Here is a 14,928-nt window from a genome sequence, read left to right on the forward strand (position 1 = left end):
CGAGGAACAGGGGCAGGTCTAGGCATCTCCTCGGTGACGCCTCCAGTGACGTCACTACCCAACTCTGGCCCCGGCTTTGCAGCTAGGCAAGTCCACGTTTGGCTGGGAACAGAGGTCCTCGATCTATGAAAGTAGAAAACCACCGCTCGGACTGCCACCACTTGCAGAAGCCAGCGTTAGAAGCAGTGAGTTCATTCGGGGACCGGCTGGCTCCAGGCCCCGCTCTTACGGGGTGTGGCGGCGCTGATGGCCTTCCCGGCCTCCGGACGCCGGGAGGCGCTGTGAGCTCCGCGGGGGCCTCTTGGGAGCTGGGACTTCACGGCGCAAGTGCGCTCAAGGCTTTTTTTTTTTTTTTTCCTCGTCTGTACCCCACGTGTAAACCTTTCTGGCAGAGTTCTGGAAAAAAATGCCCAAATTCAAGCCGGCTCGCGGAGCTGCAGGCCAGGAAAAACATGCGCCGCTGGCTGAGCAAATCCTGGCTGGGGACGCGGCGCGGGCAGGGCCCCGGGAGAAGCGGCGGGGTCGTGGGACCAGAGAGGAGGACGAAGAGTATGTGGGGCCCCGGCTGACCCGACGGATTTTGCAGCAAGCGCGGCAGCAACAGGAGGAACTCGAGACCGAGCATGGGACTGGGAACAAGGCCGCAGCCCCGCGCGAGCGCACCACGCGTCTGGGTAAGTGGGGGAGGGGGGTGCCAGGAAGAGGGTGGTTAGTTTTGGAGGGAGGGGGAAGTAGATAGACGGCCAAAAGGTTCTGCCAGGGGAATCCTTTGGAATAAAAAAAGTGAAATTGAATAAGGAGTCCGCATCACACCCTTGCAAAGGTGATGAAATGGGAGACCCAGCCCTGGAATAGATTCAGGGTGGTCAGAGCTCTCTATGCCCACTTGTTGCTTTAGATGCTTGCGTCTAGGCAGTCTCTAAGTTAGACCAACAAGAAGTTAATTGGTCACACTATTGAGCACTCCTAACGTTTATCCATCTGTTCTGTACATTCTTGTAGGTTGTCTAGTCCGTACTTTGCACTGTGCTAGGTAGGAGTTTAGATGGTTTTGAGTAAAAAAGGAAGCAAGATAGCCATGACCCTGACTTCAAGATCTTACAGTCTAACCTGAGAGACAATTAAATTGACGATTCGAATAATACATTTCATGATGAAAGTATAGTTTTGGGACACCTGGGTGTCTCAGTGGTTGAGCATCTGCCTTGGGCTCTGGGCAGGATCGCGGGGTCCTGGGATGGAGTCCCGCGTCGGGATCCCAGCGGGGAGCCTGCTTCTCCCTCTGCCTATGCCTCTGCCTCTCTCTGTGTGTTTCTTGTAAATAAATAAATGAAAATCTTTTTTTTTTTTTTTAAGTATAGTTTCATCTTAAAACAAGAGCATTAGTTTTGGGGGTCAGGGTTCCTAGGTTACATGACTTTGGTGCTGAAAACTAGTGGAGAGAGAGCTCTAAGCAGAATGAACGATATTGTTTAGGTGCTATAAAGAGGGAGAGAGACTAATAAAAAGATGGTCTTTTTTTTTTTTAATTTTTTAGGGTGTAAGTGTTGACCTCCGGGTCACTTAATACATTTCTCAGGTCACATCTTTCATTTGTCCTGAGAGCAGTGTTTGACACAATTAAACACTGGCCTCCTGGGTTCGGTATCTTTACTTGGCTTCTGAGCCATCCCATTCCTGTTTTAGTACTTCTTCACCTCTCAGCATCTTTTGCTGGCTCTTTTGTCCCCAGCCTTTTATCATTGATATGCCACAAGTTTGGTTCTTGGACCTCTTCTTTTCATATCTCTTCTCTGGTGCTGTCATCCATTTCACGGTTTAAGTACCATCTATTTGGTAACTGTTCCCACCCTTGTATTCTTGCCCTGATCTCTTCCATGAAAATCAGATTCTTCTATTTTAGCTGCCTTTTTGACATCCCCAATTTGAAATCTAATAGACGTCTTAAATTTATTTTTTTTAAGATTTTATTTATTTTTTCATAAAAGACACAGAGAGAAGGCAGAGACATAGGCAGAGGGAGAAGCCGGCTCCTCACAGGGAGCCCGATGCCGGACTTGATCCCAGAACTCTGGGATCCCTCCCTGAGCTGAAGGCAAACGCTCAACCGCTGAGCCACCCAGGCGTCCCAAGAGATCTCAAATTTAATGTGTCCAAAACAGAAATCCTGATCTTCTCGCCAAACCTGCTCCTCCCACTATCAGCTCAGTTAATAGGATGCTATCCTTCCATTTGATCAAGGCAAGCCTTGGATTTCTTTCTTATTCCACATTTGATATGTTAGGAAATCTTGTTGACTCGTATCTTCAAAATAGATCAGAGTCGGGCAGCCCGGGTGGCTCAGTGATTTAGCACCGCTTTCAGCCCAGGGCCTGATCCTGGAGACCCGGGATCGAGTCCCACGTCAGGCTCCCTGCATGGAGCCTGCTTCTCTCTCTGCCTGTGTCTCTCTCTCTCTCTCTCTCTCTCTCTCTCTCTCTCATGAATGAATGAATGAATGAATGAATGAATAAATAAATAAATAAATAAATAAATAAATAAATAAATAAATAAATAAATCAGAGTCAGACCACATCTCATCACCTTGGAACACAGTCCTATTTGAACCACCATAATCTCTCACCTGGATTATTTTTAGTAGCTTCCTAATTAGCATACAGTCACCCTTACAGTCCACTCACAATAATTGGATGACTTAAAAGACCTCCATGATCTGCCCCTGTTGCCAATCTGACCTCCTCTACTACTTTCCCCTTACTCTCTTCATCCATACAGGCTTTATTTTTCCTTAAACATACTAACTTAGGGCTTTTGTCCTGGTTATTCCTTCTGTTTTCTTACCCATGTAGGCTTATTCTCTTGATTGTTCACCATCTCAGAGAGGCCTGCCCTGGTCACTTCATTGAAAATGGAAATACACGGGGCACCTTGGTTAAGCACCTACCTCATTTGGCTAAGCACCTACCTTCGGCTCATGTCATGATCTCGGAGTTCTGGGGCTGAGACCCATGTTGGGCTTCCTGCTCAGTGGGGAGGCTGCTTCTTCCTCTCCCTCTGTGTGTGCACATGTGTGTGCGCATGCATGCGCTCTCTCTCAAATAAATAATCTTAAAAAAAAGAAAAAGGAAATTCTCAGGGTCCTGGGGTTGAGTCCAGTGTCAGGTTCTGCACTCAGCAGGGAGTCTGCTTGTTTCTCTCCCTCTCTCTCTATTTCTCTCTCTCTTCCTCCCCACCCCCCGGCCAAATAAAATTTTTGAAGAAAAAAAGGGAAAGAAATACACCTTACCTCTGTTTCTACACTCCTGACTTCTCAACTCTGTTCTTTTTTCATAGCACTTGTCTTCTTTTAATACTTATTATTATCTATCATTCCTGTTCAAACGTAAGCTCTGTAGGTTTCTCTTTTACTTATTTTTTAAATATTTTATTTAGAGAGAGAGGCAGAGACATTGGCAGAGAGAGAACCAGGCCCCTGAGGGGCACCTGATATGGGACTCAGTCCCAGGACCCTGGGATCACGACCTGAGCCAAAGGCGGATGCTCAACCACTGAACCACCCAGGTGCCCCAAGTTGCCTTTTATACTAATTTTTTTCAACACTTGGAACAATGCCTCACATATAATAGGCTCTCATTGTTCGCTGAATGAATGGGCTAATAGTAGTAAGGTAGGTAGAAGTTAAATCTACAAAAGATTTGGAGGCTATGTTTAGGATTTAAAGCTGTCCTAAAGACAGCAGGGGGCTATTGCAGAATATGGAGACCAGTTAGGGGATTGTTGAATACAGGCAAGCAATGCCCCTGATCTAGGCATAGGCAGAACTATGAAGGATTTGAGAGATAGTCTGAGGTAGAATTCAATAGGACATGGTAATTGATTGTGTAATTGGGGTGTGGGCAGGGGGCGAGGGCAGGCCTACCAGGTTCTGGCTCAGTATTTGGTGATGGTAGTGCCATTTACTTAGATCTGAAACACAGTGAGTAGTATAGACCTAGAAGGAAAAGAGTGAGTTCAGTTGATGACAGGTGAGGTTTTAATTGCCTGTGGCTCATCCAGGAGGTGCTCTACAGGAGGGAGCTAGAGTAAAGGGAAATATACCTACAAGCACAGATTTGGGGTTTGTTAGCATGTAGACACAAAACATCTGGCACATCCCCTCCCCCATTTAGCTTTTATCACACACTGCCTCTTTTCTTAATGAGCTGTTCATGTGTAACATTTCTTTCTGTTCGGATATTACATCCCTTCCCAGATGCCCAACCACCTATAGCTTTCCAATAACCAGTTATAAAAATGGGTTGTTCCAGGGGTGCCCGGGTGGCTCAGTCGTTAAGCATCTGACTTTGGCTCAGTTCATGATCCCAGGGTCCTGGAATCCAGCCTCCTGCCTCATGGCAGGGTCTGTGCTCAGCAGGGAGTCTGCTTCTCCCTTTCCCTCTGCCTCTGCCCCTGCCCTTGGTCCTGTTAGTGCAGACATATGCACAGTCTATCTCCAATAAGTTAGTTCTTTTTAAAAAGAGGGGTTTGTTCATTAAAATCTGAACTGCATTGCCTGACCTCAAGCCCTCCACAATCTGGCTTTACTTTGACCATCTAGCCTTATTTCTTGCTACTGCCTATCAGATGCTCTTGTAACCAAGCCTTCCTGGCAGTGTTGTTACCCATGTCTGGAGCACACTCCTCCAGCTCTTGTACTCCCTGTCCAGAGTCTAACCATCCTCTGTTGTTATTACCTTTTACGTACCTGTGGTATACACTGCCTTTACCTTTTATTTTGGCATTTAATGAAGCCCTACAATGTTCATAGAGCAAAAAAAAGTGAAGAATGTACAGTCTAAACTCAGACTACCTGCCTCAGGCAGGTTACTTAACTTTCCTATGCTTAGGAGTCCCTACCTGAAACTGGATAGAAGTAGCTACTTGGGATCCCTGGGTGGCGCAGCGGTTTGGCGCCTGCCTTTGGCCCAGGGCGCGATCCTGGAGACCCAGGATCGAATCCCACATCGGGCTCCCGGTGCATGGAGCCTGCTTCTCCCTCTGCCTGTGTCTCTGCCTCTCTCTCTCTCTGTAACTATCATAAATAAATAAAAATTAAAAAAAAAAAAAGAAGTAGCTACTTGTTGGCATTATGAAAATTAGGTACAGTGTTTAGAACAGCTCCTGCTATATAACTGAGTCTAGGGTGTTAACGATTGACTACTCATTGGCATCACTATCTCCTTGGCTCATATTTGTACACTTTGTCTCTCAAGCAAGATTGGGACCAGGAAGCCCCTGGGAACTGGAAGACAGTGGGTGCATCCGTGCTTCCACTGCCCCCATCTCTATCTGTTATAAGCACATGTGAGGTCTGTATTTTACATGATGGGTAAAGTTGAATTGACCTCTACATCCCTCCCCAACTCCCTGCCTTGCTCATCTGTTTTATCCTCTCTTCTAGGTCCAGGAGTCCCGCAGGACGGATCAGATGACGAGGATGAGGATTGGCCCACCCTGGAGAAGGCTGCCACAATGACGGGGGCAGGCCATCACACAGAAGTTGTTGTGGATGCTGAGGATGAGCGGGCCATTGAGATGTTCATGAACAAGAACCCTCCTGCCAGGTAGGGCTAGCATGGCCTAGGGATTGGGATGTCAGGTCCGGGTGCAGTTTTCTATAAGGAGGCACATGCCCTGCCAGTTTTGGTTCCCTGCCTTTGGGAAGGGCCCTGAGCATAGCTGATTGTGGGGAACCAACTTGGCAAAACTGGCCCCTCCTCAGAATGACCCCAACTTCCTGCCCACCTGTCCACTTGTTATAGAACTGCTCAGACTGGCTGGGGAAACAGCTACAGGGTCTTTTTTCATGATGCCTCAGGGCGATCCATCCTATTCCATTTGGTTTTGTTATGCTCAGTTTTCTCAGTGCTAAGTTCGATTTCCTTGGCCAGATCTCTTTCACACTCTCAGCTTCATATCAGCTAGGGTTTCTCATCCTCAGCACTACTGGCACTTTGAGCTGGATAAAACTCTTTTTTGTCGAGTCTGTCCTGTGCAGTGAGAGGTATTTGGCAGCATACCTAACTTCTCACTAGCCACCAGTAGTGACCTTTTTCCCCAATCTTGATAACCAAAAAATGTCTCCAGGTATCGCCAAATGTTCCCTGATGGGCAGACTCACCCTTGTTTAGGAGCACAGTTTATTGCCCTGTATCCTAAATGGCAGCTCCAAACAGGTGGGCATTGAAGCTCCTACACGCAAACTCTTTAAGCTGGTAGATTCTGATCCAGGGGAGGGAGGTCTAGAATAAAGACCTTCAACTAGTTCATACTGACCCTGTGATATTTATATGATACTCTTCTTAGTTCTTAGGCTTTTATTTTTTTATTTTATTTTTTTTTAATTTTTATTTATTTATGATAGTCACAGAGAGAGAAAGAGAGAGAGGCAGAGACATAGGCAGAGGGAGAAGCAGGCTCCATGCACCGGGAGCCTGATGTGGGATTCGATCCCGGGTCTCCAGGATCGCGCCCTGGGCCAAAGGCAGGCGCCAAACCGCTGCGCCACCCAGGGATCCCAGTTCTTAGGCTTTTAGGAGCTAAATGCATCTCTCGTTGCTGATAGTATTGAGAAAAGACACAGAAGCTGAAGGATAAGTTCTGTGGTCACTGAGAACACAGTGAGGAAATGAGCCAGTTTCCCACACTGATGCCCAGCAGCTAAAGTAGACGTCACAAAGTGTGTACTTGGGCTGTATGCTTCTCCTGGCAGAGGGCCCTTGGTTCTCAGCACCTCCAAACTCCTTTGTAATATAGTATTCTGACATGATTGGCAGGATGATTTTATTGCTTGGAGCTGCCAAAACAGGGATTCTTGATAGTCCTGAGAAATGACAGCTGGCAACTTCTGAAAGCAAACCAGACCCATGTGAACTCAGCAGTCAGGGGCCCATGTAGTTGGGGGCACATTATAGTGTATTGTCAAGTACTTGGATTTCAGGCTGAAAGACCAGGGTTTGACTCTCTCCTTACTTGAGAGCTCTGAGACCCTGGGTGAGTTATTGACGTCTCTGGATATCAGTTCCTATGTCTGAATAAGGGCAATAATGACACCTCTATGAGATGTTGTACAGCCTATATGAGATAATCTGGAAAATCCTGCTTCAATGCCTACTGTTGAGAAAATAGCCATTTTTTTAAATTTTTTTTTTTTATTTATGATAGTCACACAGAGAGAAAGAGAGAGGCAGAGACATAGGCAGAGGGAGAAGCAGGCTCCATGCACCGGGAGCCCGACGTGGGATTTAATCCCGGGTCTCCAGGATCACGCTCTGGGCCAAAGGCAGGCGCTAAACTGCTGCACCACCCGGGATCCCGAAAATAGCCATTTTAGATATGCCTTAGCAGCCTCTGAAGACATCATTCTACCAAAGCCCAATGTGACAATAATTCTAAACCATCCTGATAAGGTTATGTTTGATATGCTCTGTGCAAGGAAACTGAGAAAAATATTATTAATCTTAGAAATCTTTCCATAAATTTCAAAAAGTGAAATTGGGGGGAAGTTTGTGTCATAGTCTCTCCTTAATGGCCCCAGTTGCTTGAAATCTTGGAAAATAACAGAGATGTGTCTGGCATTCTAGAGAGGCCAGATCAGGACTTTGTAATAGGAGATCCCTTAGCATGTTGCCAGCACTCGATAGATGTGTTTGAAATAGGCAATGCTTACTGTACACTTGCTGTGTACTAAGAGTTCTAAGTAACATGCAAACATTAACTCCTGTAATCCTTGTGCTGACGTTATGAGTTAGGCACTGTTACTGTCCCGGTCTCACAGATAAGGAAACTGAGACATAGAGAGGCCAAGTATGCCCAGGGTCATACAGGGAGAGGAAGAGCCAAGATCTGAACCCAGGCTGACTGACTTCAGAGTCCAGGCCCTCCACCTCCACACAGCTATCAGCTTTGTCCCAAAATGAATGACTTTTGGGTCCTCACACTGCTCAGGATTCTGTGGTGGGTGGTAGGGCTCAGGAAAACTGGGGCCACACATCCCAGCGGGATCACAAGTGTATTAGAGCTCATGAGGGACTGTGCAGGAAGTCTAGAGCTTCCCAGACTGACCACCGCCCTCTCCCCTTCCCTCCCACACCTCCTCTACTCTTAGGCGTACCCTGGCTGACATCATCATGGAGAAGCTAACCGAAAAGCAGACGGAAGTCGAGATGGTTATGTCAGAGGTGTCAGGCTTTCCTATGCCCCAGCTGGACCCCCGGGTCCTAGAGGTCTACAGAGGGGTCCGGGAGGTAAGAGCTGAGAGGAGAGCCGTGATCAAATACCCTCCCAGGGGCTGTGGGCTCCACCTAAGGCTTTGTGTTCCCTCACAAATGAGGCAGAGTGGCCAAAAGCAAACTTAAAAGATACCTGCTCTGCCACTCAGGGACTTGGTAGCCTTGGGTAAGGTTCCTTAACTCTAGTCTTGGTTTCCCTATCTGGAAAACAAGGGCATAAAAGCACATCCTAACAGGGTTGTGGTGAGGATTAAGTGAGCTAATCTGTGAAAACCAACCACATGAGGACATGGCATGCGGCACATGGCTTGTGTGTCATGGGCAGCGATGACTCAGCGCCCTCATCCCCAGGTGTTATCGAAGTACCGCAGTGGGAAACTGCCCAAGGCCTTCAAGATCATCCCTGCGCTCTCCAACTGGGAGCAAATCCTGTACATCACAGAGCCTGAGGCCTGGACTGCAGCCGCCATGTACCAAGCCACGAGGTAGAAGAGGGGGGTTAGGGCGGCCTGGGGTCTGTAGGTGGCAGTGGGGGTGGAGGTGCAGCTTTCTCTGCTACTGTCATTACATCTTTGCCTTGCCCCAGAGCTCTAGCTTGTGTTTCTGTACATCACGGTTTTCCCAGCTTTCCTGTTTCATGTTTCGGAGCCAGGACTTGGTTGAGACTCTGCTGTGATGAGTTTTCAGAAGTGGGGCTTAGAACTACTGGGGGACAACCCCTGGTGTATCAGAGGGGCCTCTGAAGTCTGTGGCTCCCCAGGCACACTTGGGTCCCTCGTGACAGCAAGGTAAAGAAAATCTATGTCAGGGAAGAAAGGTGAAGAGCAGAGAGCTCTGGCTTTCCCAAAGACAAAGCGCTCCCTTTGTTTGGATACATCTTGTAGCCCCTCCTGAGCCCTCCCTAATCTGTGTCTGCACACAGCTTACTCCTACTCACCCCTCAGATCTCTTATGTGCACCATCCACAGTGATTATTTAAAGTGCCAGCTCCAGGTGGTTCAGTCAGTTAGGTGTCTTATCTTTGGCTCAAGTCATGATCCCAGGGCCCTGGGATTAAGCCCCAAGTCAGGCTCCCTGCTTAGCAGGGGAGTCTGCTGCTCCCTTTCCCTCTGCCCTTCCTCCCTGCTTGTGCATGTACTGTCTTTCAAATAAAGTTTTTAAATCTTTAAAAAAAAAGTAATAAAGTGCCAGCTCCTGGCTACCAAGTGACCAGGGATCTCCCTCCGTATTCTACCCCCCTACCCCCAAACCTAGGATTTTCGCCTCTAACCTCAAGGAACGCATGGCTCAGCGCTTCTACAACCTTGTCCTGCTCCCCCGGGTACGAGATGACATCGCTGAATACAAACGACTCAACTTCCACCTCTACATGGCACTCAAGAAGGCCCTGTTCAAGCCTGGAGCCTGGTTTAAAGGTGGGAACTGAGAGGGAGGGGCCGGAGCTCCTGCAGGTGAAAGCAGCAAGCCTGACTTGGGAGATGACTGTCTCGGGTAGGTGGGGAACCTGCTCTAGCTCCTTTCTCTCACCCTAGACTCAAAAATGACTGCCTCTCTGACCCTCCCCAGGGATCCTGATCCCCCTGTGTGAGTCTGGCACCTGTACCCTCCGCGAAGCCATCATCGTGGGTAGCATCATCACCAAATGCTCCATCCCTGTGTTGCACTCCAGGTAATGTTGGTGAGGATGGAGAACAGTCAGCAGATACCCAGATAGGAGTATCCCAGGGTGGGGGCTGGGAGTGGACAGAGTGGGGAAGGACCTAGGAATAGCCCTGGGTCTGTGGCTTGTTTAAGCTTCTGAGCATGTCGCTACTCCACTAGAATGGAAGTTCCCCCCCAAACAGGAGCCCGGTGCCTGGCACATGGCAGGTGCTCAGTAAGGAGTTGAATGAATGAATGGAGAACATGAGAAGAAAGTTTGTTAGGGGTGGAGATCTTCAGATGCTTAAATATATTCTAGCCAGATACTGAGATGAGCAACTGAGTGAGAGGTAGGGGTTTGGTGTGAATCCGCAGAGACCTAACAGGCTGAGGGTGGGTGTAAGATCAGGTAGGTGAGAAGAAGGCCTGAGATGGCCCCCTTAGGAATAGTACAGGGCGGGGGCCAGGAGAGGAGGAAAGGGACAGGGCAGAGCAGATCTTCCCTCCAGCGTCCCCCCCACCACTAACCCTTCCCCACCAGTGCAGCCATGCTGAAAATTGCTGAGATGGAATACAGCGGTGCCAACAGCATCTTCCTGCGACTGTTGCTGGATAAGAAGTATGCGCTGCCCTACCGGGTGCTAGATGCTCTGGTCTTCCACTTCCTGGGCTTCCGGACAGAGAGGCGTGAACTGCCTGTGCTCTGGCACCAGTGCCTCCTGACTTTGGTCCAGCGCTACAAGGCAGACCTGGCCACAGATCAGAAAGACGCCCTCTTGGAACTGCTCCGACTGCAGCCGCATCCGCAGCTGTCCCCCGAGATCAGGCGTGAGCTCCAGGGCGCAGTCCCCCGAGATGTAGAAGATGTTCCTCTCGCCATGGAGTGAGGAAAGTTACTTGTCCTGGTCTGAAGGGCATGGGGGGCTGGTCACCAGGATTCCCTGTTGGTGGCACTGAGCTCTTAACAACTGAAGTCTCAGATCAGGACAGTCAGTGAGAGGGGTCACAGGCATCTGTGACTCCTGTCCCTGACAGGGAGGACTGAGAGTCTGCTGGCTCCCTGTTCATTCTAGGTCTTCATCCCTGCTCAGTTCTGAGACCTGACTTGAGAGGCCACACTCCAGTGTTACCACTCCCTGGCTGGGGCTTGGAATAGGTTCTTTCTCTCAGGCTGTTGTGTCAAGTCACTGGGATGTGGATAAATACCAAAGGCAGATATTTATTGAACTTCTGGTGTTTTGATATGATCGGTGGAGTTATTTTTGCTTTCCCTCTTTAGCTGGAGAGAAGTTCTTCCCTATTCCTGTCTAGGACTGGATTCTTTGTAGTTTATAGAGGATACGCCCCCTCCACCTCCTGATTCTAGAAGTTTGGATCTAGAAGCAGAGGCTATTTTGGGGGAATGCCAGCGACCAGGGGGCTGTTCAAAAGATGGTCCTTTCTCAGCTATGGACAAAGTCCCCAGAGAAAACTGGAGCTATAGAAGCAAGAGAGATCAGAGAATAATAAGATCAGGCCCTGAAACAAGTAGATCCAGAGTCACCACTGGACAGGTTCTCTAACTTTCTTGGCTAATTAAAGCTTTAGACCAGAGGTTGGCAAACCAGAGTCATGCTAGTTTTCTTATGGCCCATGAGCTAATCGTGCTTTTTACGTTTTTTAAATGGTTGAGGTAAAAATTTAACAGCATGGTGTGATAGGTGAAAATTACATGAAATTCAAATTTCAGTGTCCATAAGCAAAGTGTTGGGACACAACCCTGCCTATCCATTTGTTTTTTATGGCTGCTTTCATGCCACAGCAGCAAAGTTGAGTACAGTTGGACCTTGAAGGGTACAGTGGTTAGGGGCACCAACTCCCTCATATAGCCAAAAATCTGCATATAACTTGACTCCCCAAACATAACTACCAATAGCCTATGCCTACTGTTGACTGGAAGCCTTACTAATAACATAAACAGTCAATTAACACATTTTATACAATATATGTCCTATATACAATATTCCTACAATAAAGTAAGCCAGAGAAAATGTTAAGGAAATTTTAGGAGAAAATACATTTACAGTACTATATCAATACTGTAAGTTTATGTATCTTTTTTAAAAGATTTTATTTTTTACTTATCTATTTTTAAGATTTTATTTATTTATTTATTCATGATAGACACAAAGAGGAGAGAGAAAGAGAGGACACAGGCAGAGGAAGAAGTAGGCTCCCTGCAGGGAGCCCAATGTGAGACTCAATCCTGGGTCTCCAAGATCACGCCCTGGGCCGAAGGCGGTGCTAAACCACTGAGCCACCTGGGCTGCCCAGTTTATGTATCTATTGGAAAAAAAATGTGAGTATAAGTGGGCCTGTACAGTTCAAACCCACGTTATTCAAGGGTCAGCTATACAATTCTTTTAGAACCCTTCTTACTTGATTCCCGTGAATTCATTTTCCAAGCCAGTTAATATATCTGGAGAAAAACTGATCTAGAATTTCACATTTATCTGCAGTTTTGTCTTTGAGAAACACTGCGTAAAAACTGCCCAGCTAAGTCAAGCCAGGTACTACGGACTGCACAGGCCTCAAACACCAGAGCTACCTCAGTTTACCTTATATAGGGAACCACACCCACACCTGGTGTCACCTGCCTTCCACAGTTCTCCAACCTCTGCTTCTATACACACATTTCAGGTCTTTTTCAAGATAGAAGGCCATATTGTATATGTTTCTTAACCATTTCAAGTAAAAACTAGGCTCTCCATTTCATTTCCTTCTTTAAAAAAAAAAATGTGTCACTCATTAAGTTTTTGAGTATTATGCCTCAAGCCTGTTTTCCCATGAGCCCTTTGGTTTTTTATTGTGCAATTTTGCATGGTGCAGTGAGTTTCAGGAATGCATACATCCCATTGTAATGCAGAACTGACTATATCTGGGGCAGAAACCAAATGGCCCACAGAGCCTAAAGTATTTAATACCTTTACAGAAATGGCTTGTGATGACCTTTGACTTCTGCCCTGCTTACACCGTGCATTCTGGGAATAGCTTTTCCCCCATACCACCATCCAACCGAAGAAGCCAAAGCCAGATTTATTCCAGAATTTTTATTAAGGTAGTAGCATGATGGTCCTGGGCCACCAGCCTGGACCTTGTGGCCTTAGGAAAGACCTGTGTCAACAGGGCTTGCCTCTCTCTCCAGACAGGGGCTCAGTCACCTCCAGTTTATCCCTGCTCTGTCCTGTACCCCTGGAGGATGGGGCAGAGGGCCAGAGGGAGAGGAGGGCATGGCCCCACCCCAGGCTATAGCAGCTCCTTGGCCACAAAGATCCTCTAGCCAGTAGCAGAGGGGAGGGATGCAGCAACCACCAGGGTTACCATTTGTGGGGTAGCCGGGCCCCACTACACCCTCTTACAGTTGTCCTCAAAACAATTAATAAATTAAAACCACCTCTTCCTTAAGCACTGACCCCCCTCAATCACACAGGAGAAGCTGAGCGGAAAGCAAAGCAAGGAGGAATTGGTTGGTTCCACCCCTCTGACCAAGGCCTGGGCCCTCCCTCTAGGAGCAGCTGTGAGCATGGATTTATACAGGGACCCCCACAAAGTGTGTCAGGAGGAGCTGTCCAGACTGTTTCCTTCACACGTCTATCAGAATATCTGAAACTCCTTCAGAAAGGCCCTAATCCAAATGCAATAACCCTGGAAGGTGCGACACCTTTACAAGGCACTGGGGGCATGTTGGCATCTGAGAACAGGAGAGCCCCAGAGATGAGGGGGCTCAAAAAGGAATGCTGGCACATGTTAAAACAATTCACCTACTTCAATTTCATTTCTGACCAGCCTGGCCCACCGCCAGCTAGGATCAGGAAAGAGGGGAGCTGGTCAGATGCAGAGAGAAAAGGCGGAGCCTGACCAGCCACGCAAACATGACCAGCCAGGCCCCCTAGTGCACACTGCAAGGATAGGTAGGGCCTGACCCCTTCAGCTTTGCAAGGGGCAGATAGGAAGGAGCCCCCTCAGGTCTCAGATGTGGCGTGGTTCATTCCTACAGGCAGGGGGGTGGGGGCAGCATTTGTCCCCTCCTCTGCTGCCAGGGGCCACAGGAGGGGGCCTCTCCAAGGCTACAGGTGGATGGCTGTGACATCTGTGGGAGTGCTGGTCTGGCTGGGCCCCTGGCTACTGGAGCCCCTGGGGGCTTTGGGCGCCGGGCTGGGCGAGGTCTGGGCGGCTTCTCTGAGGCTCTCCCTGAGCGCAGCTTCAATCTGCTCCTGACAGGCCCGCAGGCAGTCCTGCAAACACGGGGGTGGAGGTGGGGGTAGGGGATGGTAAGGAGTGACTGCTGGGTAGGATGGCAGAAGGTCCCCTTTGGGACTGAGGGCTCACTTCCCACCCCCACAGCATCTGGCCACAGGTGTGGAGGAAGGACACCTTCCAGCACACAGGGAAGTCTGGGGAGGTTAAGCCACAGCCCAGCCCCAGGAATCAGCCTTTAGTTCTAAGAAACTGGCAAGAGGATGTGGCAAGGGGGTGTGAGAGCAGCCCTGCATGTGACAGCAGATCCTCCACCCCACCCCTGCACACCATTTGGCAGGAAAAGGGCACCCAGGGACAGTGCCCTTCAGCCCACCCAAGTCACCTGCTCTTCTCCAGACCAAGGCAGGAGATAAAAGGCCACAGAAGCCCCAAGGGCGGGGCACCTGAAACCAGGAGCAGGGACTAGGTTAGGGATGCATGCCTCCCTCTGCTGGAGGCTCCGGGAATAGCACTGCTTCAGGAACTGCTCACAGGCTGCAGCCCAGGGGCCCCACACTCACCACCTCAGTGCCTGTGATCCCTGCCAGCAGCTCCGTCAGCTCATCCCCAGATGTGGAACAAGCACCCAGGCCTTGCACTGCAGCCCCAATGCTGCCTGTGGCGATCATGGATGGCGGGTACATGGCAAAGGTGTAATCTTGGAAGGAGGGAGAGGGAATCATGAGAGAAAGGCTTAGCGTGGACTTCCTATTGCTCAGAAAGTGCCAGGCAGCTGGAA

The 14,928-nt window shown here is 48.8% G+C and overlaps 2 protein-coding genes across 6 annotated transcripts in view; one reads left to right on the forward strand and one right to left on the reverse strand.

The window, feature by feature from the left end:
- Nucleotides 1–28: 28 nt before the first annotated feature.
- On the forward strand, nucleotides 29–11,519 carry BYSL (bystin like). Of its 2 annotated transcripts, XM_038554033.1 has the most exons (8): nucleotides 29–185; nucleotides 393–674; nucleotides 5,441–5,603; nucleotides 8,147–8,285; nucleotides 8,622–8,755; nucleotides 9,525–9,685; nucleotides 9,837–9,939; nucleotides 10,453–11,519. In XM_038554033.1, the coding sequence occupies exons 2-8, from the start codon at nucleotides 407–409 to the stop codon at nucleotides 10,796–10,798; spliced, it is 1,314 nt and encodes a 437-aa protein (XP_038409961.1). In that variant the 5' UTR covers nucleotides 29–185; nucleotides 393–406; the 3' UTR covers nucleotides 10,799–11,519. The 2 variants fall into 2 exon arrangements, with proteins under 2 accessions (XP_038409961.1, XP_038409960.1); XM_038554032.1 differs by having other exon boundaries at nucleotides 31–674.
- A 1,466-nt stretch (nucleotides 11,520–12,985) lies between these two features.
- Nucleotides 12,986–14,928, reverse strand: part of CCND3 (cyclin D3) — a 94,608-nt gene continuing 92,665 nt past the window's right edge. For all 4 annotated transcript variants that reach the window (XM_038554048.1, XM_038554049.1, XM_038554050.1 and 1 more), the window contains 2 exons: nucleotides 14,711–14,847; nucleotides 12,986–14,185 (listed from right to left, as the gene is read on the reverse strand). In XM_038554048.1, coding sequence (XP_038409976.1) covers nucleotides 14,018–14,185; nucleotides 14,711–14,847 — 305 coding nt within the window. In that variant the 3' untranslated portion in view covers nucleotides 12,986–14,017. The remainder of the gene's footprint in view (nucleotides 14,186–14,710; nucleotides 14,848–14,928) is intronic.

This window comes from Canis lupus, chromosome 12 (assembly GCF_011100685.1).
Source record: "Canis lupus familiaris isolate Mischka breed German Shepherd chromosome 12, alternate assembly UU_Cfam_GSD_1.0, whole genome shotgun sequence".
Lineage (NCBI taxonomy): Eukaryota > Metazoa > Chordata > Mammalia > Carnivora > Canidae > Canis > Canis lupus.